The sequence below is a fragment of the Falco naumanni genome, chromosome 18 (genome assembly GCF_017639655.2).
Source record: "Falco naumanni isolate bFalNau1 chromosome 18, bFalNau1.pat, whole genome shotgun sequence".
Lineage (NCBI taxonomy): Eukaryota > Metazoa > Chordata > Aves > Falconiformes > Falconidae > Falco > Falco naumanni.
Window position 1 is genome coordinate 535,119 of NC_054071.1, and position 25,298 is coordinate 560,416.

The following is a 25,298-nucleotide window of genomic DNA, read 5'->3' on the forward strand; positions in this document are numbered from 1 at the left end:
CAGAGGGTCCGGCCCCCCGCCACCGCCAGCCCCCCCGGTGTCCCGGCACCCTCCGGTCCGTCCTGCCAAGCAGCCCCGTGCGGGCGCACACGCATATGACACGCGTGCTCCTGTCCCGGTGTCACACGCGTGTGCAGAGCAGCGATGCTGGCAGGCCGCCTGCCACGCATGTGCGGGGGTCTCAGCTGTCCCTAGGTATCCCCCCACCCCGCTGTGCCCCAGCCCCCACTGCCATCCCACTGCCCGTGAGCTGGGACACCAGGACCAGCCCACCCAGGGGACGCCCCACCGGACCCCCCCTCCAGGCAGCCCCAGTGCTCCCCGTGTGCTGGAGGGGCACCAGGATGAGCCCACCCAGGGGACACCCCACCGGACCCCCCCTCCGGGAAGCCTCAGTGCTCCCTGTGTGCTGGAGGGGCACCAGGATGAGCCCACCCAGGGGACACCCCACCGGACCCCCCCCTCCAGGCAGCCCCAGTGCTCCCCGTGTGCTGGAGGGGCACCAGGATGAGCCCACCCAGGGGACACCACACCGGACCCCCCCTCCGGGCAGCCCCCGGACCCCCCCTCCGGGCAGCCCCAGTGCTCCCCGTGTGCTGGAGGGGCACCAGGATGAGCCCACCCAGGGGACACCCCACCGGACCCCCCCTCCGGGCAGCCTCAGTGCTCCCCGTGTGCTGGAGGGGCACCAGGACCAACCCACCAACCCAGGGGACACCCCACCGGACCCCCCCTCCGGGCAGCCCCAGTGCTCCCCGTGTGCTGGAGGGGCTGGGTGCCACAGGGCCTTGGTGGCAGGAGGTGGCCCCGGTGGGGTGCCTCGCGTGGGACCCCCCCAGGCGGACCCCCCTGTAACACCCCTACCAGGCCAGCCCCGCTGCCTCCGTCAATCAGCCCTGGCCCCGCTCCCGGAGGTGGCGGCGAAGATGGAGGCCCCCAAGCTGCTCCGCGCCTGGGTGCTGGCAGGCGAGTGGCAGCCCTGTCTGCCCCCGGGGGGGACACGGCCAGGCTGGGGGGACCCCCTGCGGGGAGAGGATGGAGGGACCCCCAAAGGAGGGTGGGGATGGGGGCTGCCGGTGGCGGGGGGGACAGGACGGGGACAGGGCTGAACGTGACAGAGCTAAATAAAGCTGTCCTGTCCCTGTGCCAGCTGGGTGTGGGATGGGGGGGGGACACACCAAGTGGGAGCTCTCCGTGATGGCTCCAGGGCAAGGGAGGGTGCTGTCCCCATCCCTGTCCCTGCCCCTGTCGCCCCCCAGCTCCTAAATATCGCCCACCCTGCTGTCTCGGGATGCCTGGCACTGCAGGGACACATTTCTGCCCCAGCCCGGTGTCCCCAGGGGGGTCTGCGGGCACCTGTGGGTCTCCCTGGGGTCTCTGGGCAAGGAGGAAACTGAGGCAGGGAAGGAGCCATGTTCCCCAGCGCCGGCTCTAGCCCTGTGCCTGCCACAGTCATGGCCCTGGGGGAGTCCCAGCCCACCCTCCCCAACCACCATGTCCTCCCCAACCACCGCGTCTCCTCCGAGACCGGAGCCATCTTCGTCCATGAGCTGGAGCGGGAGCTGTTCCAGGATGCCTTCCTCACTGGGCACGAGGATGATGGCGGTGAGGGCCAGGCCAAGGGGAGTGGGGACAAGGGGGGGGGTCCTGCAGTTGTGAGGGGGCTGGGACTGTTAATGGGGGGCACCAGCTAATGCCTGCTCCCCACCAGGCATGACCCCAGCTGGGCCATCTGTCCCTCTCCCTCCCTTCAGGATGGTACCCTTCCATCCCTCCCTCCATCTACCTACCCTTCCATCCCTCCATCCCTCCATCTACCCTTCCATCCCTCCCTCCCTCCATCTACCCTTCCATCCCTCCCTCCCTCCCTCCATCTACCCTTCCATCCCTCCCTCCATCTACCTACCCTTCCATCCCTCCATCCCTCCCTCCATCTACCCTTCCATCCCTCCATCCCTCCATCTACCCTTCCCTCCCTCCCTCCCTCCATCTACCCTTCCATCCCTCCCTCCCTCCCTCCATCTACCCTTCCATCCCTCCCTCCCTCCCTCCATCTACCCTTCCATCCCTCCCTCCCTCCCTCCATCTACCCTTCCATCCCTCCATCCCTCCATCTACCCTTCCATCCCTCCCTCCCTCCCTCCATCTACCCTTCCATCCCTCCCTCCCTCCCTCCATCTACCCTTCCATCCCTCCTTCCCTCCATCTACCCTTCCCTCCCTCCCTCCCTCCATCTACCCTTCCATCCCTCCATCCCTCCATCTACCCTTCCATCCCTCCCTCCCTCCCTCCATCTACCCTTCCATCCCTCCCTCCATCCCTCCATCTACCTACACTTCCATCCCTCCATCCCTCCATCTACCCTTCCCTCCCTCCCTCCCTCCATCTACCCTTCCATCCCTCCATCCCTCCATCTACCCTTCCATCCCTCCCTCCCTCCCTCCATCTACCCTTCCATCCCTCCCTCCATCCCTCCATCTACCTACACTTCCATCCCTCCATCCCTCCATCTACCCTTCCATCCCATCATCCCTCCATCTACCCTTCCATCCCTCCCTCCCTCCATCTACCCCACCGTCCCATCAGGCTGTTAAGCCCACCCAGGAGCAGCATCCCTTCATCCCCCACCCCTGCGGCAGGGGTCCTGCTTGCAGGGCAGGGGTCCACTCGCAGCACAGCCTGATGGCATGCGTGTCCCCATGTCTGTGTCCATCCCCACCTGTCTGTGTGTCCCACAGCTGCCCCCATCACCTTCCAAGCCCACCTCCAGGACCACCCTGACCTGCCGCGGTGGCTGCGGTACATCCAGCGCGACCCCCACCAGCCGGGCTACCTCTATGGCTGTCCCATGGCCACGGAGGTGGGCACCCACACCATCGAGGTAGGTGCCCACCTCACGGCCCCGTGCCAGAGGGTGACATGGGGAGCGGGGGGCTGGCATCTTCGGGGGTCTCTCCTCTGCTCGCAGGTGCTGGCATACAACCGGCACACCTACGAGACAGCGGCACAGCACCTCGTCATCACCATCTTTCCTGCTCCAGGTAAGGGCCATGCACCCCAAAACCACACTGGGCTGCCCCGAAGCCCCCCCAGGTGTCCCCATCAGTGTCACATGTCCCCACAGGTGGGGAGCCGCCGTACCAGGGCGAGTTCCTGGTGGGGAACAGGAACGTGGAGGAGCTGCTGCCAGCGGCCATGCGGGACATCTTCCTCCAGGCCACGGCCGGCGTCTGGGAGCGGGATGACCTCCATGTCATCAATGTCACCTCCACGCTGGACCGGGGTGGCCGCGTGCCCCTGCCCATCGAGGGGCGCAAGGAGGGGTACGGGCAGACCTGGGAGGTCCTGGGGTTGCTCCTGGGCAGACCCCCAGCCTCCGTGTGGGGGTCTGGGGGGGGCCACCTGCAGCCAGTGCCCCCCACCCTGGCAGGGTGTACGTGAAGGTGGGCTCCCGTGGTGCCTTCTCATCGTGCCTGGCAGCGGCCACCTCACCACAGAGCCGGTTCCGCTGCAGCCTGGGCCAGCAGCCCCTCGCCTCCTGCTACGACACCTTCGCCCCCCACTTCACCATCCGCTGGTGCAACCTCACCTTGGTGAGACCCCCGCCCCCACCACCCCCCCCTTGCAATGACCCCCGTGGGGACCCCCCACCTCCCCTAACCATCACCCCATTGCAGCTGCAGGTCTGGCCCAGCCCAACAGCGCTGGGGCCCGTGTGGGGTTCTGGGGTGCTGGAGGAGGGTGGGGATTTCCAGCCCCCCACCGAGGTGCCCCCCCAGGACCTGCTGCCCGGGTACCTGGTGACGCTGCTGGTGCCGCTGGCGGTGGCCGCACTGCTCTGCCTGCTCCTGGGCCACCTCATGTGCTGCCGCAGGGAGGGAGTGTGAGTCGGGGGAGCACACTCAGGGTGGGGGTCCCCCCACCCCAGCCAGGGCATGGGCACCCCAAGCCGGGTGCCCTTTCTCTGGCCGTCCTGGCCCCAGGACAACCTGGGAGTGGTGAGAGCCCTTCTCACCATCTTTATTTTTTCATTCCCCTTTTTCCTCTGTTTTGTAGGCAAAAACGGGACTTGGAGACATCTGAGTAAGTCCCTGCACCCAGGCTGAGCCGGGCGGGTGCTGGGGGGCTGCTCCTGGGGGGCTTTGTTGTGGCTGAGAGGGGGGAGGGCCATTGGGGACAGGGATGGGGAGGGGGACAGCAAGCAGCTGCCTGTCTGGGGAATGTTATGGAGGTGGTGGAGCCTAAAGGTCTCCCCATCCCAGAGGGTCCCCCCCAGCCCCCCTCCTCCTCTCCCCATGCCTCCCCCCCCCCAGTAACCCCCCACAGGCACAGCTGGAGCACAAGAGCTGTTTTGCTTTTGCAATAGCCTTGGCTGGACTCAACACCAGCAAGGAGGACCCCGGTGGTGGGGTGCAGATCCCAGCGATGGAGGACCAACCCCAGTGATGGGGAGCAGACCCCAGTGATGTGGGACAAACCCTAATAATGGGGAGACAGAGACACCCTCGAGCCGCACCCCCCACCAGGGAAGCATGTGGGGACGCGGGCACAGCACCCAATTGTCCTCTTGCCCCTCAGCATCCAGCTGGTCCACCACACCACCATCCACAGTGACACGGAGGAGCTGAGGCACATGGCTCGCAGCCGGGATGTCCCACGGCCCCTTTCCACCCTTCCCATGTTCAACATCCGCACGGGTCAACGCATCAACCCCATGCCTGGTCCCCCGGATGGTGCCTGTGTCCCCCTTCTCCCGCAGTGAGCCAGGGTGGTGGGTGACACCAGGATGATGGCAGGGTGGTGGGTGACACCAGGATGATGGCAGGGTGGGAGGGCAATCCCAGGGGTGGGTATGAGCAAAGGGGTGTCATGATGCTTTTGGGGGCACTTTGCAGGGGTCAAAAGCCCAGCAGCAGGCAGAACCCAGCCGAGTCAGGGATCTGCCTGCCCAGCAGGGCTCTGCCTGTCACCCAGTTATTGCCTGGAGCATTTTGGGGGGATTATCAGCACCTGGGGGGGTCATCAGGATCCACCTGCATCAGTGGGGCAACACAGAACACATGCACCCCAGCCCCTTCCTCTCCAGCCTCCCCTGCCCCGCTTGGCCTGATGAAATCCTTAAATAAGGGCTGTAGAAGCACTAGAGCTCTTCTGCTTTTTGGCTGGGGGAGGAGGGAGTAAACTGTTTTCTTTCTGTTTTCCAGGTGAGGGGGAGGCTGTGTTGGTTTTGCCTTCCCAGGGGTGACACCACCCCCAAGGTCCCTGCTGTGGGATGGGGGCTGTGGGGTGGGTTTTGGCTGATAAAGTGGCTGTTTAGTGATGAGATGTGGCTTTTCTGCTTTATTTTTGGCCCATTGCAAGTAGCCCAGCCTGGCCCTGGTGGCTGGGGTGGCCCCAGGGTGAGGACGGGGTTTGAGGGAGATTTTGGGGTGCAACCTGCTGCTGGGCTCCTGGACGCAGTGTATTGAGTTTGCCAGTTCTCTGCCCCATCCCTGGATGTGCCCTGAGGCTGGGGGGATGCTGAGCGCTGGGGGGATGCTGAGCACTGGGCGGGGGGAGGTCCTGGTCTGTTCCTCCTGTTGCAGGGAGGGTCCTGCTCCCCTCCACCCCCCTCTTCAGCTGCTTTGCTCTATCTGGGTGCCCTGCTTGCCCTTGCTCCCACCCTGCTCCACCCATGGCCCCCCGAAAGACTTGCACATCTCCCTCCAAAGGCTTGGACTAACCTTGCCACCCTGCTTGCCCCCCCCCCAGCCCTGCAGAGGGAAAGGGGCCAGGGACAGTGGGGGGGGGGATGGACACAGTCCCAGGGACCCGCGATGGCACCCTGGGGCATCCCAACAGCCCCCAGCTCACCTGGGTGCCCACGTCTGGCAGGATTCCGCCTGCAGCCCCCAGCTGCTCCAGCCGCTCGCCCCTTCCACCGCGCAGACCTGGGCATCCCGCTCAGCACCCCCATAACCCCTCCCCGGTCCCCCCAGGGGGTCCCCGCAGCCCAGCCTCAGCCCCTTGCCTCCAAAGAAAGAGCCTCTTTCACAGCATCCCCCCCCCCCTCGTGTGGGGCAGGCGCCAGGGTGGGGGTTAGGAAAACACAGGGGCTTGGCGAGGAACAAGGGGAGCCATTGACGGCTGGGGCAGGCGAGGAGAAAGGCGGCACTGAGGCCCCATCCTGCCTGCACAGCCCCCACGGTGCTGCTGGGGTCTCGCTCCTGCCCACCGCAAAGGGGCCTTCGGAGCGGTGAGTGTGGCACATGGTGGGCACTGCCACCCCGGCACGCGTGTGTGCTGCTGGTGGCCGCCCAGTTCCCTTTGCACCAGCAGGAGCTGGATGGGGCTGGCATCTGGGGGGCACCCGCAGGGGTGTGGGGGGCTTGCACCGTGGCACCCACACGCCTCTTGCAGCCCCGGGCAAGCACAGCCCCCTGCCCCAGTTTCAGCACATCTCCCTGTGCCCTCCCGCGCCCAGCTGCAATGTCCGTGCCACCCCCCCCCTCTTCATTTTTGGGGGGGCACCCTGTGCTGGGTGCCCCCAGCCTGGCATAGGCTGTCCCCCAGCCCCCCTTCCTCCCCTTGCTGCCCCCCACGCGTCCCCAGTTCTCCCCGCACTTGGGGGATGGACACACACCAAGGTCCCCTTCCCGGTGGGTGCACAGCAGCTCTGCCCCCCAGATCCCAGCCCCACCCGCCCTACTGGGGGTGGCTCCCCCTTTCCTTCCTCTCCCCCCGCAGGGCAGCGGGGGGGCTGAGCGAGGGGGAGGAGGGCTGGGGGGCTGGCGGGGGCTGGCGGGGGCCGCGCTGGGGTGGGAGGACGGGCAGGACGGGAGTGCAGAAGCGCGGCGGGAGCAGAGCGGGAGCAGCCGGGATGAGAGCAGGAGCAGAGATGAGGGGCTCCCGACCCCACCGCCCCCCACCCACTCACCCAGGACCCCCACCCTGACCCACGAGAGCAAGAGCCGCTGGTGAAGAGCACCCCAGGTTTGTTGGATCATTTCACATGCTTTATTTCAGCAGTCAAAAAAAAAATAATTAAAAAAAAAAAAACCAAAACAATTTTCAAATTTTTATACATATACAAACTAGGTACAGACTCCGGGAGAGCCCGGAGCATCCGCCAGGAGATGGGCCAGCAAGCGGGGTGGGTTCGTGCCCCTCCGTGCCCGGGGAGGGATGGAGGGAGGGTGGGATGGATGGATGGATAGATGGATGGATGGATGGATGGATGGATGGAGGAAAAGCTGCTGGAAGATGAGAGCGGAGCTGAAGATCCAACCTGGAAAGTGGGGTTGTCCTTTTTCCCTTTCGAGGCTTTCAATTTTTTTGGCTCTCCCTTGCATTTGCTCCACGATTTGCTCATGGGATGGGTGAAGGGGGGGGAAATAGCACCTTCAGAAAATTCACAAGTTGAGCTGGACAGCAAAGGAGGTGGTGGTGGTGGAAATAAAATAGAGGGAAATTAAAACAAATGAAGCTAAGTCACGTCTTTGGAGGGTGTAGCACCAGGCGGTCCCAGGCTCGGGTGTTGCAGGACCAAAATAAGAGAATAATAATTAAGAAAAAAGGATAAAAATCCTAGGGGTAAGAAACCTCAGCGACTCCCGAGGGACCTTGAATGGAAGAAAATAAAAATAAAAGATCAATAGAGCAACAAAACAGGAGGAGGGTAAATATTAGAGAAAAATTAGCACCTTTGCTCTGAACCTGGCAGGAAAGTCCCGGCACAGCTGAAAAACCCCAAACGAAGCTAAAACTACTTGAAAATGAAACAAAATTAACCCAAAATTAAAAAAAAAAATAACACCAAAGCACAGCAGTGAGGTAGCCTTCCAGAAAAGGAGAGTACGCAGCGAAGGATCGGGTCTGCTCGGCGGCGGGGCAGCGGCTGCTCCCTGATGTGCTTGGGAATGAATTGATTTTGCTGCCTGAATAAAAATAAAATAAGGAGGGGGGTGGGGGGAAACCAAAAACAAGGGAGTAGGTAGAGAGAGGGGAAACAACAAAAAAAAGCAATTTATAACCAAAAGTTAAACATCTTCCTTGCAGCAAAAAAATTAATATCCTAATGAGATGCAAGAAGCAAAGAGGCCAGTGGGGAGAGGTCGGCTGGAGGGGGGGGTCGGCCGGTTCCGGCGCTCCGGGCTGGGGGCTCGGCACTGCAGGGGAGGCTCGGCACGGCCGCAGTGGCGCTTTCGGAGAGCTGAGCCATGCCGTCTTCAGGGCTGAGGAGTGCCTGACCCCGAGGAGGAGGAGAGGAGGGCAAGCAAGCGAACCCACTTCCTGGTGATTTTGTTTGAAAAGTCATTTATTTTTATTTTTTTTTAGTTGAATGCTTTTTTGGGGTTTTTTTTTAGGTTTTTCTTTTATGGAAACGCAAATAGTTTTAGAGACGCTGGATAGAAACCGACACAAATTCAAGTCCATGTGAAATTTTCTCTTTTTTTTTTTGGCTGTTTTTTTTTTTTTATTATTATTATTATTATCATTATTATTACTCTCTCCTGTTACGCGTGGGGCGTCCGGTTTACAAGAAGCAGACGGGGCCGATGTCAATGCCGAATTCCTGGTCTGGAGCACCAACGTCCATGGGAGCCAAATCTATGATGGGCAGGCGGGAGGTCTTCGTCGTCTTGTACTCGATGACTGTCTTGCCCCAAGCGCCGGTGTGACTCTGCGGGGAGGTCAGGATCAGCCACGTCCCCATAATACGCCCCCACCGCTGCCACCGTGACCACCCCCGGACCACTCACCGTGCAGCCGTCCTCGGTGACACCGTAGGTGAAGCGGCTGTTGCCTTCAGCCCTGATCTCGATCTCGTTGGCTCCTTGGAGGAGAAGGGCCTTCTTCAGGTTGCCAGTGTCGTGGTCCATGTAGGCGACGCTGTTCTTGCAGTGGTAGGTGATGTTCTGGGTGGCCTCAGTGGACATGAGGCGGAGGAAGGTTAGCTGGATGGCGACGTCAGCGGGGTTGGAGCCCTCACCACCATACTCGAACTGCCAGGGAAGAGGCGTTAGGCACCGCAGAGCTTGGTCCATCCCGGTTGTCCCCGCTCATTGTCCCCTTACTCACCTGGAAGCCGTCACTCATCGTCTCGCCGAACCAGATGTGCTTCTTCTCCTTGGGATTCTTACTGAGGTACCAGTTCTTCTGGGCAATGGTGGCCTGGGTGGGGTAGACGCATGTCTCGCCTGTCTCCATGTTACAGTAGACCTTGATGGCGTCCAGGTTGCAGCCTTGGTTGGGGTCGATCCAGTATTCGCCTGTGGGGCAGAGGGAGGGTGGTCAGGGTGTGGGGCAGGAGCCAGGTGAATGGAAGGATGGAGGTGAGGAGCAGCCATGTGGGATGGAGGGGCAGAGGTGAGGAGTAGCCATGGAGGATGGCGGAGGTGAGGGACAAGTGGGAGGAACAGGGGATGGAGGGATAGGTGAGGGGTAGCTGTGAGAGAAGGAGGATGGAGGGATGGTGGGTGGAGTGAGGACCAGCCAAGAGAGATGGAGGAGGGAGGTGAGGAGCAGGTAGGAGGGATCTCTCGGGGTGGAGCATGGAGCTGAGCAGCAGCCATGAGGAACAAAGGAAGGAGGTGAGGAGCAGCTGTGACAAATGGAGGATGAAAGGATGGATGTGAGGAGCAGGTAAGAGGGTTGGAGGTGAGGAACAGCCACAAGAGGCAGAGGATGGTGGCACTGAGAGCAGCCATGAGAGACAGGATGGAGGAATGAAGGTGAGGATCAACCGGAAGGGTGGAAGAAGGATGGAAGTGAGGAGCAGGTAGAGGGGACAGAGGGATGGAAGCGAGGGGCACGAGGACCAGCGGGGACACTGACCGCTCTTCCAATCGCCATGGCACATCTTCAGGTCGCGGCAGGTACGGGCAGGGTTTTTACGGGTGCCCTCGGGGCTGCGGATGTTCTCGATCTGTTGGCTCAGGCTCTTGAGGGTGGTGTCGACTTCCAGGTCCCGGTCGCGCATTACGTTGGCATCATCAGCTCGGTAGTAGCGTCCACCATCGTGGGCCTTCTCCTGGGGTGGCTGGGGCAGGAAGCTGAAGTCGAAGCCACCGCTGGGGGGGCCGGGAGGACCAGGGGGGCCAGGGGGGCCAGGGGGACCCTGTTGGAGGAGAAGGAGGAGGATGGTGAACAGGAGATGAAAGCAGGCGGCTCTGGGCAGGTAGCAGTAGAGGGCAGGATACGTACGACAGGGCCAACATCACCGGTGCGACCGCGGGGGCCGGGGGGACCGATGGGGCCGGGCAGCCCGTTGAGACCATCTTTGCCGGCAGCACCAGCAGAGCCAGGAGGACCCTGCGGGAGAGGAGAAGAGGTGAGCGTGGCCATCCTGCCTGGGCAGAGTTGTCCCCTCCAGCCCCGACCCACATATCCATGAGGAGCCCGATGGCAGCGGGGACCCACTTCCCCCAGGATGCTCCAGCCCTGGCTGGAGGCCATGGCTCAGCTGGGCACTTACTCTTGGACCGGCGGGACCAGAAGCACCAGAAGGACCTTGTTCACCAGGAGAGCCCTGTGCAAAGCAAGGAAGGAGAAGAGCATCAGCATCTCGCTCTGCTTCCAGGCCGTGGGGCAGCAGCCAAGGCCACCATCACCCCGTGGGACTTACAGGAGGACCAGGTGGTCCCTGGAGACCGGAGAAGCCTCTGTGACCTTTCATGCCTCTGTCACCCTGTTCACCAGTTTCACCTTTGTCACCACGGGGACCTTGTGGACCCTGGAGGAGGAGAAGGAGGAAGATGTGTTGAGCAGGGTCCAGACCAGCAACTGCCCCTGCGCTCATGAGGATGCAGAAGCACCGAAGAGGATGGAGGAGAACATCAACTTACAGCAGGACCACGAGCACCAGCAGGACCAGGGGGGCCAGCGGGACCTTGGGGACCCTGGGACAGGAGAAGAGAGGACAGGTTAGAGCATCCTCCACCTTCTGCTGCCACCAGCTCACGACAGCATCACCCTGAGGGGTGGTGGGATGCACAGCTTCCCAGAGTAGATCTCTTCAGGGAGAGCCGAGCGGGGGGCCGGACCCCAGCCCACCATAGGTTTGCACGATCAGTCCTTGCTCGGTAATAGGGTTGAGCCTGGGGCGACCCCTAGGCTGGGGAGGGGGTTAAGGGGGGTCACTCTGGGCAGAGCATCACTTACGGTCTCACCGCGATCTCCGTTCTTGCCAGCAGGACCAACGGGGCCGGGGGCACCAGGGGCACCGGGAGCACCAGGGGGGCCAGCGGGGCCAGTCTCACCACGATCACCCTGTGGGGAGGAGGAGGAGGAGGAGGAAGAGGAGAGGTCAGTGTGAGCCAGCACAGCCCCGTTGCCCCCTCCCGCAGCCCCCTCACCAGCCCACTCACCTTGGGACCGGCAGCACCATCACGACCGGGGGCACCTTCAGCACCAGGAGCACCCTATGGAGAAGCCAAGACCCCCTCGTTAGGGCAGGTAGGGGCTAACGAGGCCCTCGATGGCACCGTCTCTGTTCGGCCCGCCACGGGCCCTGCCATGCTCCGGCTGCAGCAGCGTTCATGAGTGCCATGAGCCGGCAAGTCCTCAGCACAGTGAGCCCAGCGCTGATGTGTAGGGGTCTGTGCCCCCCAACCCCACCAGTTGCCCACAGCTGCTCACCTCACGTCCAGCTTCACCGGGGGGTCCCGCCAGGCCGGGAGGGCCCATGGGGCCGGGAGGACCGCGCTCGCCAGGGGAACCGGAGGGACCTTGCTTGCCGGGTTCACCCTGTGGATGGGAGAGGGACAGGGGGGTGTCAGGCACCGGCGAGCATCCTCCGCCTGGGGCCGCACAGGTGAGTTGGACACCAGGGGGGGTCCCAGCATCGTTTTCCTGGGGAGCCCCCAGGTACTCACAGAGGGGCCAGGCAGCCCAGGGAAGCCTCTTTCTCCTCTCTGTCCAGGGAGACCGACAACACCACGCTGGCCAGCGATACCTTGGGGTCCGGGGGTGCCAGGAGCTCCCTGCGGTGACAAATGGCACCTCAGGGTGGTGGCAGCAGCCGGGGCCACTGTTCCAGTGGAAGGGATGGCCAAGGGATGCAGGGGGAGCATGATGCTGCCCAGCAGCCCTGGCGCTGTGGAGGGGGTCCGACGGGAGGTGACTTACAATGGGGCCATCGGCACCAGGAGAGCCCTTCTCACCAGGGGGGCCAGGGGGGCCAGCGGGGCCAGGTTCACCGGGGCGCCCAGCGGGGCCGGTTTCACCACGGGGTCCTTTGCCACCTTCCTTCCCGCTGGGGCCAGGGGGGCCAGGGAGGCCGATGTTTCCCTGGTTGGGGGGAAGCGACGCTGTCAGGCAGCAGCCCGGGAAGCCCCAGCTGCCAGCTGAAGGGTGGCCAGGGGTGTCCCTGTGCCAACTGGAACTGTGCCAGCTGGAACTGTGCCAACTGTGTCCCCCCCATCACCAGCAGCAACCATCAAGCACTTTCTTGCCCCCCTCCCAGCCCCCCACCTCTCACCCCGCCGGGGTACTCACAGAGGGGCCAGGGGGACCAACTCTTCCAGCAGCACCAGGGAAACCAGTAGCACCCTGGAAGGGAGAAAAGCTGGAGTCACCAGGGGCTGGATCGAGGCACCACCTGCCCCTGCAGTGGAGTAGTTCCAGGGGATAGTCCCCTGGCTGAAGGCCACCACAGGGAGCCCTGGGGCCAGTGGCCAGGAGGAAAGCATCCATCCGGGCAGGAGCTGGGGCTGATTTGGGGGTGGGGGGGATAAAGGCAAATCCCCCTTTTTCCCTCTACTTCATCCTCCCTGGGATGATGCCATCCCCCAGATGGTTTTGGGGGGTGCAGGGCTGGAAGTACCACAGCTCCCTTCTGCCCCACAGTGTTGGAGCAATGGAGCGAGACACAGCTAAGCCACCTCGGGGATGTTTGTGCCCAGGGGGGTCCCCTGGGGTCCCAAACCCTCCACCACCATGAGACTGGTACTTACAGGGGGTCCAGCACTACCACGAGCACCTTTGGGACCAGGAGCACCAACAGCACCCTGTGGAGGAGGAAGAGGAGGAGGAGGAGAGAGGTGAGCTGCGCCGTGGAGCTGGACCCCAAGTGGATGTGGGGTTGGGGGGTGCAACTTACAGCAGGGCCAGGAGCACCAGTGGGGCCGGCAGGGCCGGGGGGACCGGCATCACCCTTGGCTCCAGCATCACCAGTTTCACCTTTAGCACCAGGCTGGCCATCGGCACCCTGTGGGAGAATGGAGTGGGGTGAGGCGGATGGGGCTCAGCATCACCTCAGCAGGGCAGGATCAGGCCCCTGGAGCAGGGAGGCGTGAGACCGTTGCACTTACGGGGGGGCCAGCAAATCCAGCAGGACCAGGAGGGCCGGGCTCGCCACGGTCACCCTAGGAGAGAGCAAGAGTGGTATGACACCAAGCAGGGGACGGCCACTGACTGCCCCAAGGGATGGTCACCCATGGCAGGGCCATTGACCACGGTGGAGGGATACTTACAGGAGCACCACGGGCACCAGTGGGACCAGCAGGACCCGGGGGACCAGCTTCACCCTGGAAAAGGGGAGGAAAACAAAAAAAAAAAAGGTCAAGGCTGTGGTAAGGAGATGGTGGCAGATGCCAGGACACATCCATCCCCAGTGCAGTGTCTGGCTGGGGGGCAGCCCTACCTTGTCACCGGGAGCACCAGCAGGGCCAGGGGGGCCAATGGGACCAGTCAGACCTCGGAGACCGTCTTTGCCAGGAGCACCGTCAGCACCTTTGGGACCAGGGTCACCCTGGGAGAGGAAGATGATGGCAGGTTACGTGGGGAGGTCCCTGCTGGAGGTTCAGCCCCGCTCCTCTTCCTCTCCTCTTTGCAAGGTGGCACTGAGGCACCCCGGCTCTTCATCCTCCCTAGGAGAGGCTGGGACCATCCCCCTCCTCCTGGGGTCCAGGAAGGGACTGTCCCTGAGGGCCACGCTCGGATGGGGACAGAGGTGGCACTGAGCATCCCCTCCCCATGCAGCTGCTGCTGACTGGCCTTGGCTTAGGGAATGCATCCAGCCCCAAGGGGACAATGAGGAGGACACAGGGATGACTGGGAGCAGAGGACCAAGGGGGCATGTCAGGATTTTGGGGGACACATACCCTGTCACCCTTGGCACCTGGCAGGCCAGCAGCACCACGCTCTCCGGGCATACCCTGCAGACCGGGGGGCCCTTGGTTCCCGGGGGCACCGGGAGCACCAGCATCACCCTGGGCAGGAGAGACAGAAATGGGTGTTAGCAAGAACCCAACGCTTCCTCAGCACTGCAAATTCCATCCCGGCTTCAGCCCCAGCCCCAGAAAAAGGGCGTGAAGCCAAATCCCCCTCCTCGCCTTTACACCTGCACCCCAAGAGCTGGGGATGGCCACCCATCACCCAGACAGTCCCAACACGGTGTGGCAGAGCTGAGACCTTGCACCTACCTTAGCACCATCGTTACCGGGAGCACCGTTAGCACCACGAGGACCTTGGGGACCGGGAGGGCCTTGGACACCACGTTCACCGGGGAAACCTCTCTCACCCTGGAGAGGGGAGGCAGGAGAGGGGCCAAGGCTGTCAGGGGGGTGGTGGGCACAGGGGGGTGCCAAGAGCCAGCTGAGGAGCAAGTGGGGTTCAACTTACCCTGGCACCAGCGGGACCGGGGGCACCAGCATCTCCAGGGACACCCTGTGCAGGAGGGGAGAGGGTGCAGAGTCAGGGCAGGAAGGGGTGGCCTTGGGGACAGGTGGAGGGGTCCCCAGGGTGCCCCCAGTGCTGGGGAGGGAGGGGAGTCCCGCAGTCCTGGGAGGACAGGGCAGGGCTGGGGTCCCTGCCGCTCCTGGGAGAGGCTACGAGGAGCACACTGCCTGGGGTTGCACTGGGGGTCCTCAGGCTGGGAGAGGGGCCATGGGGAGGGGCCAGGGGTGCTGCCACGCTACGGCCATGCTCACCCACACTCACCTGTTCACCAGGCTTGCCAGCCTCGCCGGGGGGGCCAGCAGGGCCCGGCAGACCCTGGGGAGGAAGAAGAGGAGTGATGAGACCCCACAGAGATGGGTGACCAAAGGGGATGAGGAAAGAAGTGTCACCCCCACCCTGCATGGCTTGTCCCCTCGCAGGGGAAGGGGACACCCCTCACCTGGAAGCCAGGAGCACCAGCAGGACCTTGTTCACCTCTTTCTCCAGCAGGACCCTGAGGGAGATGGAACAAGTGTGGGGGGGGGCAAGCTGGCTCCTGAGCCCCTTCTCTGGTGGCCAAGCGCAGCCACAGGTGGCCAAGGGCTCACTAATACTCACGGTGGGGCCGGGGGGGACCTTGGGCACCAGCTTCACCATCTTTACCAGCAGCACCCTGTGGAAGAGGGAGAAGAGGGTGCTCAGAGCACAGCCCCAACCCACAGCCCAGCGATGTCCCCGTGGGACTCTGCACCCCCCCCCCCCGAACGAGGTGAGGGGCTGGACGCAGCCGTAGCATCCTTCGAAGAACAGGAGAAGCCGCAGCGAGCTGCCCGCAGCCACGTCACCCCCCTGCTGCCTCCACTCCAGAGCTGCCGGCAGCCACCGGGCTGGAGTCCCGGCCACCTCAGCCCACCACCGTCCTCATCCTTGGAGCCTTCCCCAGCTCAGCTGCCCCACGCCCCGTCCCTGCCGCCTCACGCCGGGGTGAAGCTCCCTGCCAAGCCCCAGCCTGGCTGGGCTCTGGTGAATACTTACAACGGCGCCGGGGGGACCGGGAGCACCTCTCTCGCCGGGCTTGCCAGGCTCACCCTGAAAGCAAGAGAGCAGGATGAGACCCACGACGGTACCGCGATACCCACAGGCAGGAACCTACAGGCTGGAGGATGCACCAGCGCAGCCCTCCCTGGGGGACATGTGTCCCCTGAGCCACCCCTCCCTGAGCACCTGCCCCATGGGAGCCACGCGCCCACCCGCAGCCACTGTCCTGGTGGTGGCGGTGGCCGGTGGGCAGGAGTCCCTCATGGACCAGGACTCTAGGCAGCAGCATCTCCAGCAGCCCCCCAGGGGAGGCAGCGCCCGGTCACACTCACCGCAGCACCTTTGGGACCAGGGAAACCCATCACACCAGCTTGACCTCTGGCACCAGGGGGGCCGGGGGGGCCGGGGCGACCATCTTGACCAGCGGGACCCTGTTATGGGGGGAGTGAGCACCCGGTTAGCAGAGGCCATGGCGAGCTGAGGGAGGAGCAGGGCATTGGTGGGTACAACTTACGGGGGGGGCCAGTCTTGCCGTCAGGACCAGGGCTCCCAGGGCTTCCAGTCAGACCCTGCAAGGGAGCACGAGGTGGGTTAGGAGCTCAGGTCTCCCAAGAGATGCTCCAGTGAGTGTGAGCATCCTGGAAAGCAGCTTCGTCACCAGCATGGAGAGCACAGCAGCCAGCAGCCAGCCCTGGAGCAGAGCCACCAGTGTGGTGGCCATGCTGACGTGGCTTGCTGCTCCTTGTAGCCACTGTGCCATCGTGCCCACCGCCCTGCCGTGCTCACCTTAGCACCAGGGAGGCCAGGTTCCCCGGGGCGTCCAGCTTCACCAGGAGATCCTTTGGGGCCGGCAGGGCCAGGGGAGCCGCGCTCGCCGGGGGGACCCTGTGGGGAGGGTGGGAGAGAGGACAGAGGTTACCCCAGCTGCAGGACAGCACCTGGGGGTGAGGACCGGAGCAGTGTCACCAGAGGTGTCAGTGGAGCAGGATGAGTCTCACCGCCAAGTGGGGACAGGTGACAAGTGTCCGGTGTCCCCACCGCCCTGGAGGACACGGCTTTCTCGCCCAGACAGGCAGGAGGGAGGTGTGGGCACCTACCTTGGGACCAGCAATGCCATCAGCACCAGGGAAGCCGCGGCTGCCAGGAGCACCCTGCGCGGGACATGAGAGGGGTCAGTGCGGAGACATGGGGTAACCTCGGGGGGTTTGGGGGTCCAGGGGAGGGATGTGCCACTGTGGGACCTGGCCACCAGTGAGAGCAGCCTAGTGTCCCTGCTGAGAACCTCCACTGGAGACCTCGGTGGGGCATTGGAAAGGGCTGGGGATGTCACCACAGTGGGTGCCTGGCCCCGCACACCTGTGAGGCTCAGCCACTGGTATCAGGAGATGGAAGGAGGACAGGGATGGGGACAGGGACATGGCAGGGATGGGGACAGGGACAGCTCTTACTCACACGTTCACCAGCGGGGCCAGGAAGCCCAGCAGGGCCAGGCTCACCACGAGCTCCTCTCTTGCCTTCCTCACCGGCTGGGCCGGGGGGACCTTGGACACCAGCAGGACCCTGGGGAAGGAGACAAAGGGATGAGCACCCACAGGGTGCATGGGAGTCAGGAGGGGCCAAGCCCCCGAGGAGACGTGGTGGGGGTCACTTACAGGTTCGCCTTTGGCACCAGTGTCTCCCTTGTTGCCTGGAGCACCGGGCTCACCCTGGAAGTGGAAGGAAAGAAGAGGAAAAGCAGTTTAACACCAGATGGATAAACAAAGGGAGCCCTGAGCTGCATCCTGCCCAGCCGCTCAGCAGGAGAGGGAATGCTCAGCATCTGTCAGCCCCCAGCACCATCCTGCACTTGCAGGGCTGGAGGGAACAGCGGATGCCAGGGGAGACATCTCCAGGGAGGACAGCAGCTTGCTGGAGCAGAAGGAATCTGACTCCGGGAGGAGGCGGGTGGAGGTGTCCGGGGATACTCACGCTGTTACCCTTGGGACCGGGGGCACCGCTGGGACCCTGGGGTCCGGAGGGACCGCGGGCACCGGGGAAGCCAGGAGCACCAGCAATGCCAGGAGCACCCTAGGAGAGGCAGACGAGGTGGTGAGGAAGCAGCACAGCCCCTCATCCCAGAGCCAGGTGCAGGGCAAGGGACACTCACAGTTGCACCCTTGGCACCAGGTTGACCATCAGCACCGGGGTTCCCCTGCGGAGAGAAAGAGGAGGAAGGTTATGCCAGGGCTGTCAGGACATAAGGCCAAAGGACAAGGAGCCATCAGATGCCACTTACAGCAGGACCAGCAGCGCCAGCAGGGCCAGGGGGACCGGGCTCACCACGGGCACCCTGCGGACCTTCACTGCCACGAGCTCCCTGGGGACCGGTTTCACCCTGGGGAGGAAAAGGAGGAAGGAAGAGCTGTGAGCACGGAGGCTGCCCTGAAACCTCTGACATGGCTGGTCGCTCCCTCCATCTGCAGCTCCCTCCCCGTGGAGGTAAAGCCTGGAGAGATGCTGATGGGACTTGGCTGGAGATGACCCCATCTGCCTCACTGTCCCAGGCAGCAGCAAGCCCATGGCACTTTGGGCTTTTTAATTTCTTGGCCACATGGGTAATCCATTTGATGCCCCGTCCTTTTCCCCCACCCCATGCTCCCGGTTTCCACCAGTTTCTCCCAGCCCAGGAGATGCCACCTGGGAGGAGATGGCCAGGCAGGTCCTACCTTAGCACCAGCAGCACCAGGGAAGCCAGGGGGACCAGCGGGGCCAGTTGGACCCTAGACAGGAGAGAGGGCACATATCAGAGGAGGGATCCCACCTCACACATCTGGTGCTGGTGGGTTTTCTGGGCAGCAGAGCTCTGGCCCCCAGCCAGGGTATCCCAGACACGGTAGAGCTGGGATGGAATCTCCCTCCGGAGAAGCTGGAGCTGATGCCAGGTGCTGGCAAAGGGTGGATGGTTTTGGGGGTTACTTACGGGAGGACCGGCAGCACCAGGAGCACCATCGTTACCACGAGCACCCTGTGGGAGAGGAGGCACCCATTAGTGATGCCCACCAGCAGGAGAGGTGGCCCCCAGTCCCCCCTGCACCCCAGGGCAGGGGATGCTCAGCCCTACCCAAACCAGGTACTTACAGCAGGGCCAGAAGGACCAGGACGGCCTCTCTCGCCGGGAAGCCCACGAGGACCCTGGGGAAGGGAGGACACATCTGAGTCACCAGAAGAGACACTTTCCTCTTTCCAGGCCTTCTCCCATCCCTGTGCCCACCTCGTTCCCCCCCTGCTCCTGCCCACAGTGACATTTCCAAGAGGTTAAACCCCCTCCCACCCCATTCGCTGGGGCATCCCTGGGGAAGCATCCCCAAGGACGAGCTGTTCCCCCATCAGGTCTTGCCCCCCATCCCCATCCCTGTCCCCTTTTTCTGGCCGAGGCCAGATCGCTGCCATGGTCCCTGGAGGCTCCAGCACTCACCATCTGCCCAGGAGCACCGTTCTCCCCGGGGCTGCCGGGCTCACCCTAGGAGAAAAGACAACATTGAGGGAGCTGCACCGGAGGGAAGGAGGGAGCAGCGATGACTTTCCTGGGAGGACAGGGGTGACACTGCCACTGCTCCTCACCTTGGGGCCAGCAGGACCAGGCTCACCCTTGGCACCATCCAGACCACTGAAGCCCTGGGGAGCAGGAGAGAGAAGAGGGGGGTCAGGAGGGGACGCCCCAGTGAGATCAGGCTCCCCCTTCCCCTAAATCTTGCAAGTGTGGGAGGAGGGACTCACTCTGTGACCCTTCATGCCTGGCAGACCGGCTGTTCCTGGGAGACCACGTGCGCCCTAGGAGAAAAGGGAGGTGGTGATGGAGGTGCTTGGGTGGGCTGTCCCCACATCCCACTACCCCTGTCCCCAGTGGGGACAGGTAGCTGGTGTTACATCCTTGCTTTGCCACCAGGCAGGCCACAGTGGGGGTGCCCCTCCTGTGACCCCTGGGGGGGGGCACCCTGGCCGAGAGCAGCTCACCTGGGGGCCGGGTGGACCGCGCTCTCCGGGACGGCCGGGCTTTCCAGCTTCACCCTAAGGAGAAGGACACTGGGTTGGTGGCATGTCCCCAAGGCAGGCAGCTTCTGCTCCCCTGGGGGGCTGGCAGGGCCACCAGGCCCCAAACGGAAAGGGGAGAAGACCCTATCCACAGGCTGCTTACGTCATCTCCATTCTTGCCAGGGGGGCCAGCAGGACCACGGGGACCCATGGGACCCTAGGAAAGATGCAGGGCAGGGGTGAGGATGCTGTGGGTGACAGCTGTCCCCTGTCACCTGGGCTGGACAGTGCCAGGCTCTGGCAGCCCCATTCCCATGATGAGATGTCCTGGAGCAGGGACAGCATAGCCATGGCCAGGGCTGGGAACAGGCAGCCTTGTCCCCATCCCTGCAGGATATCAGGCTGGAGAGGGAGGTGGCAGGACTCACAGATGCACCAGGCTCTCCAGGTTCACCAGGGGGACCTTGGAAACCTTGAGGACCCTGTGGGTTGGTGGGGAAAAAAAGATAAAAGAAAAGGGGGGAAGGGGAGGAATGGGTTAGAAAATGAGAAGGTTTGGCCTGAAGACCCCAGTGGCAATGGCAGTCCCCCTGCCTCCCATACGGTGGCACAAGGACATGCATCCCCACGTGTTTCTGTAGCCACTGGGAAGAGTGGGACACCCCATCCTGCCCTCACCCCATCCCATCCCACCTGGCCTCCCACCACCCAAAGGGGCCCATGGGGCTGCTGTCCCCCTAAGGAGGGGAGGAGGAGATACTCACAGGAGCGCCAGGAGGACCGGGGAGACCGCGGGGACCAGCTGGACCCTGGGAAGGATAACAGAAAGTGGTGATGAGTGGCTGCCGTGTTACTCTGTCCCCATCCCTGTCCCCATCACCAGCCATTCCCTGTCCCCGTTGCCACCCCATCCCTGTCCACACTGCTACACCACTACCACCCCATCACCACCCCATCCCTGTCCCCTTCAGCACCCATTCCTTGTCTCCATTGCCACCCCATCACCACCCCATCCCTGTCCCCTTCAGCACCCATTCCTTGTCTCCATTGCCACCCCATCACCACCCCATCCCTGTCCCCAATCACTATCCCATCCCTGTCCCCATCACCTCCAGGACCAATGTCCCTCCCCATCCCTCCCACCTCCTACCGCTTGGCAGCATCCTCAGCACTGCAGCATGGGAAGTGCTCCTGGTGCCTCACCTGGCTTCACACCTCCCCCTGTCCCCTGTGTGTCCCCCCAGGGGACCAGTGCCACCCCAGTGCTCACCATGGGGCCAGGCACGGCCATGCCACCGGCTTTCTCGTCGTAGCCGTAAGACATTTGAGGAGCGAAGTTCTGCAGGCAGGAGGGAGAGCAGGGGGTCAGCAGGGCACAGGCACCCCCATGGGGGTCTGTGCACCGGGGACCCCCCCATACTCACTCCGCCAAGGCCTGGAGGACCTGGAGGGCCTGGGGGTCCCGGGAGGCCAGGCTGTCCAGGGATGCCATCTCTGCCAGGGGGGCCGGGGAGTCCCTGTGGGGAGAGAAGAGGAGGGTGAGCTCCAGCAGGAGGGGGGACCTGGCTGAGCTGGGGGGGTCCTGCAGCGGCAATACCCACCCTGTCTCCTTTGGGGCCGGTGTCTCCCTTAGGGCCCTGTCAGGGAGAGATGAAATGGGTCGTTAGAAAAGGGGGTCTCCAAAAACAGGTGGGGGCTGCCACAGGGTTTGGGGGCACAAGGGAGCCCTTACCTCTACTCCAGCGCTTTCTGGGTAGACAGGGGAGGCTGCGGGAGGAAGGACGGGCATTGAGAGGAGCCCAGCATGCCCCATCCCCCCCCCCAAACCCACCCCCATCCCGCAGTCTGGGCACCCAGGGGAGGGATGCTGAGCCAGCACAGGGTCCGGCTCCCTGGGGACAACGAGCCTGCGTGGGGCTGGGGCCAGGGGGAGGCGGAGGTGGCACAGTACCGTCGGTGTCGGGACAGATGGGGCAGCACTCTCCGAAGGGGATCTCAGCGTTGGGGCAGTCGGAGGTGTCCTCGCAGATCACCTCATCGCAGAGGATGTTGCCACTGTCGCAGACGCAGATCTGGCAGGGTTCGGGTTTCCACACATCCTTGTCGTTGTACGTTAGCCCATCCTGTATGCAGCTTCCAGTTTGAACTGGGAGAGAGGGGCAGGGCACGGGGAAGCGTGAGGGCGGGGGGCATGGCGGCGGCCCCCTGCACGGCCCTGCTCTTGCTCTTGCCCCTTTCATCCCCCCCTTGCTCCTGCAGCGTTTCTCCCTTCATCTGTTTCTCATCAGCCCGTCGCGGTGACACAGGAAAAGCACCACAATAAACTCTTCCCACATACGCTGGAATTTAAACAAAAACCTCCAGCCAGTTGCTACGTCCCGCAGCGGATGGGGCCAAGGCAAATACCCCCGCGGCGGGCAGGGGGTTGGCATGGGGGTCCCCGCTGGCCACGGGGGACGGGGACAGGGATGGGATGGGGATGGGATGGGAATGGGATGGGTGGGATCGGGGAAGGGGGGGTTGGCCCCAACGTCTGGGCTGAAATTAGATCCAGGCGGCTTCGGGATAAGGCTGGATCAGGCCAGATGGGTTGGGGAATAAGAGTCCAGAGACTGGAGGCGGGGGGGCCGCGGGGGGTGGGGGGGGGCGGCTGGCGTGGGGAGGGCAGGGCAGCGCGCCAGGGCCCAGGGCTGGCCCCACAGTGGGAAGGGGTCCTGGAGAGAGGGGACGAAGCTCTCCCGGCCTGCAGCCCCCCGCTCAGCAAGGGCAAAAAAAGCAAAATGAAAAAAACCCGCCTATTGCAAAAGGCCAAATGCAGAACGCAAAATGCCTATTGCAAAAGGAAAGATGCAAAAGGCAAAATACAAAATGCCTGCGGCAAAATTCAGAGTGCAAAAGGCAAAATACCTATTGCAAAAGGTAAAATGCAGAATGTATATTGTCAAATGCAAAAAAAAAAAAAAAAAAAACAAACCAAAAAAGGTACCGAAAAATCCGCCCCAAATGACAAAACTGGGCAAAATGCAACGGGTGCTGCTGGCCTGGCTCCGTCCCAGGGTCCCCCCGTGTCCCCACGCCTGCAGGTGGCAGGCACAGGCAGCCCACCAGGGCAGAGGGGGACCCTGGCAGTGGGGGTTGGTGACCCCAGCCATGCCCCCAGCCCCCCAAGCCCCGGTGCAGCCCCACAGGGAGGCTGTGGGGTGGGCATCCCTGGCCCGGGGTGGCTGAGCGGGCTGGCCAGTCCCAGCTCCACAGGCTGCCGAAACATTTTGCTTATGAATCATCCGAGACTTTTCTAATTCTTTCCTGATGGCTTTTGCAGATCCTGGGGCCAGGCCCCCCCTCTCCCCTCCTCTCCCCCCTCGCCACTCTCTCCCGCGCTCTTTCCCCCCTTTCCCTTCCCTGCCTCCTCCTCCCCTTCTTCCCCAGCTCCCTCCTTCCCGCCGGCTCCTCTCCACCCTTCCCTCCCTCACTGCTCTTGGCAGGGCGCCCTGACTCTCCACTCCAGCACAGACCCCCTAAAACCCCTTCACCCCCCAACCCCAAATCCCCCCAACCCACTTTTTCCTCCTTCCCCCCCCCTCCGCCCTGCCCCCGCCACCTAATTTGTCCCAGATTTTTTTTTTTTCCGCTCCAGATGCCAACTGCCCCTTTATGCTTCCCCAACCCATGGCAGCAGGACCAAGTGTCGAAGATGCCGCCCGACCCTGTCCCCACCCGCCACCCCGCATCCCACCAGCAGTGAGGACCATCACCGGCGCCGACTACTTACTGTCTTCTTCTCCTTGCCCGCGGGTGAGTAGTACAGTTGCTGCTATCAACAGCAGTAACCGAGAATCCACAAAGCTGAACATGTCTAAATATTAGACATGTAGACTCTTTGGGGTCTCTTTTGTTCTTAGGTTGGGGTCATACGGGGCCGATCCAACTCTGGAGCTCCAAATCCAGACCCCAGCAGAAACTTCCTACTGCCCTTGCCCACTCCTTCGCCTCCTCTTATATACGGATGCTCCAGCGGGGAGAGGTGGGACCCATCACAACCGGGGAATTTTGGACGGCCCCTCGGCCAATCAGCAGCACCCAGCGAGTCGGGGGGCACCCCTTGCACACCCCCCCTCCGTCTGTCTGTCCATGCACACGCATACACAGACATGCACATGCATGTCATCCCGCACTGGGGCTGGGAGCGGTGGTTGTGGGGTGGATGGGAAGGGGATGCTGGGGTGGGAGGTGGGGGGCATGGGGGGGGTTGTTTTGGGGGTGGGGGTTTTGCACCCTGAGGTGTCTGGGGGACTGGATGTGGCTGGGTGGGGTGGGGACGGGCAATGTGGCACGTGGCACTTTGGGGACCCTGGTGCTACACGACGCTGGGTGCTGCACCAGGGGAGCTGGGGCACGACAAATGCCTGCTCCTGCCTGCGACCCCCCACCCTGCCACCCATCCCCACATCCAGGGTGTGCCGGCACCCACCTACCCACCTGTCCCCATGAAGACCCCACCATGCAGCAGGACCAAACCCCCCAGCCCAGCACAAAGGCCAAGGGCATGAGCAACAGGCACCCAGAGCATCCCTTGGGTGAGGAGCCCCGTGCGGGACCCCAACTCACAGACACCCCCAACCCACCACCAAGAAACACTCGCTTTGTTATTTTTTTTTTTCCTTTCTTTCCATCTTTTTCCTTTCTTTTCCTCACTCCTTTCCCTGCTAGCCATCCGGCTCCCCTCTCCCCTCTCCCCTCCTGGCACGCCTCCATGGCCGTTTCCACATTTGAAGGAGCCACGTTGGTTGGAAAAAGCAAAAGCCCGTTGACAATAATCCACAATCTACTGTGCAATTTGGGGAGGGTGTAATTACACGCCAAAAAAATATACGTATTTACCAGGGCTGGGGTGGCCGCCTGGAGCTCAGGGATGGAGTGGGGAAGGAACCCTGCAAAGGCAATGCGGCACCCGGGGGAGGTCACCCCCTCTTTTAAGGGGTGATTTTTAGGGAAAAGGGTGGCAAATGGGAGTGGGGTCTTTCCTGTAGGGGGGGAGCAAAGTCCTGGGTCCAGCCCTCACACCTCTGCTTGCCCCCCCCACCACACTGAGGGCTTGCAGGCTCTTCGGCACACTGGGAGCACTGGGAGCAGCACAGGGCTCCCTGCAGAGGGAAAACACGTCTGAGCGGGAGGTCCCACCAAGTTACTTTTTTTTTCAGGAAAAAAATAAATCAATGCAATTTAACAATGAAATAACGGGGCCGGGGGGTGGGGAAGAGACACGTCGAAAGAGAAAAAAAAACAACCCAACCACCCACCCTCACACCAGTGACCTCTCGAGGTCTTTTTTTCCAGTCTGCAATTAAATGCAAAGAAGAAAAAACAGCCCAGGAGGAGTTATCTGTGCGGGTTGCACACACACACAAACACACACACACACACGCATGCACACGGGGACACGCGTGCGCGCGCAAGGAGCAGCTGGCCAGCTTTCAAGCCCTGTATCTATGCATCCGAGACACGTTGCAGGAGAAGACTCCTCCAATCAAGCCTCGGCAACTCGAAAACCCCTGGCCAGGCTCCAGCCTAAAGATGTGTCTTTAATTTTTGCAGCATGACAGAAAAGA

General features: G+C 62.8%; 2 protein-coding genes and 3 long non-coding RNA genes across 7 annotated transcripts; 4 read left to right on the top strand and 1 right to left on the bottom strand.

Annotated features, from left to right (window-relative positions):
- The first annotated feature begins 565 nt into the window (after positions 1-565).
- On the top strand, positions 566-5,323 carry SGCA (sarcoglycan alpha). 3 transcript variants are annotated; one of them, XM_040617561.1, is made up of 10 exons: positions 566-966; positions 1,453-1,605; positions 2,739-2,881; positions 2,969-3,041; positions 3,125-3,323; positions 3,431-3,593; positions 3,678-3,883; positions 4,057-4,083; positions 4,579-4,771; positions 5,205-5,323. In XM_040617561.1, exons 1-9 carry the CDS (start codon positions 927-929, stop codon positions 4,760-4,762), a joined length of 1,188 nt encoding a protein of 395 aa, XP_040473495.1. In that variant the 5' UTR covers positions 566-926; the 3' UTR covers positions 4,763-4,771; positions 5,205-5,323. The 3 variants fall into 3 exon arrangements, with proteins under 3 accessions (XP_040473495.1, XP_040473496.1, XP_040473494.1); XM_040617562.1 differs by having other exon boundaries at positions 4,579-4,758; XM_040617560.1 differs by having other exon boundaries at positions 4,579-5,323.
- A 1,499-nt stretch (positions 5,324-6,822) lies between these two features.
- LOC121098978 lies at positions 6,823-7,617 on the top strand. Its single transcript, XR_005831386.1, has 2 exons — positions 6,823-6,972; positions 7,078-7,617. It is a non-coding gene; the product is annotated as an uncharacterized LOC121098978 (long non-coding RNA).
- Positions 7,618-8,428: 811 nt separating this feature from the next.
- COL1A1 (collagen type I alpha 1 chain) lies at positions 8,429-23,651 on the bottom strand. Its single transcript, XM_040617538.1, is given in 52 exon segments — positions 8,429-8,662; positions 8,742-8,984; positions 9,061-9,251; positions 9,817-10,099; positions 10,186-10,293; positions 10,457-10,510; positions 10,607-10,714; positions 10,827-10,880; positions 11,143-11,250; positions 11,349-11,402; positions 11,620-11,727; positions 11,856-11,963; positions 12,109-12,270; positions 12,478-12,531; positions 12,936-12,989; positions 13,082-13,189; positions 13,293-13,346; positions 13,455-13,508; positions 13,625-13,732; positions 14,085-14,192; positions 14,406-14,504; positions 14,605-14,649; positions 14,923-14,976; positions 15,101-15,154; positions 15,259-15,273; positions 15,275-15,313; positions 15,676-15,729; positions 16,011-16,109; positions 16,194-16,247; positions 16,465-16,563; positions 16,776-16,829; positions 17,131-17,238; positions 17,331-17,384; positions 17,647-17,745; positions 17,825-17,869; positions 17,954-18,052; positions 18,384-18,437; positions 18,638-18,682; positions 18,796-18,849; positions 19,133-19,177; positions 19,279-19,332; positions 19,435-19,488; positions 19,672-19,725; positions 19,853-19,906; positions 20,118-20,171; positions 20,454-20,498; positions 20,960-21,028; positions 21,114-21,206; positions 21,291-21,326; positions 21,422-21,456; positions 21,641-21,835; positions 23,462-23,651. Coding segments are annotated over 52 exon segments (4,362 nt in total). The 5' UTR covers positions 23,544-23,651; the 3' UTR covers positions 8,429-8,515.
- On the top strand, positions 10,887-15,106 carry LOC121098977. Its single transcript, XR_005831385.1, has 4 exons — positions 10,887-11,039; positions 11,175-11,286; positions 12,938-13,022; positions 14,934-15,106. It is a non-coding gene; the product is annotated as an uncharacterized LOC121098977 (long non-coding RNA).
- LOC121098976 lies at positions 15,292-17,959 on the top strand. The gene is made up of 4 exons (XR_005831384.1): positions 15,292-15,409; positions 15,508-15,763; positions 16,751-16,849; positions 17,845-17,959. It is a non-coding gene; the product is annotated as an uncharacterized LOC121098976 (long non-coding RNA).
- Positions 23,652-25,298: the final 1,647 nt, after the last annotated feature.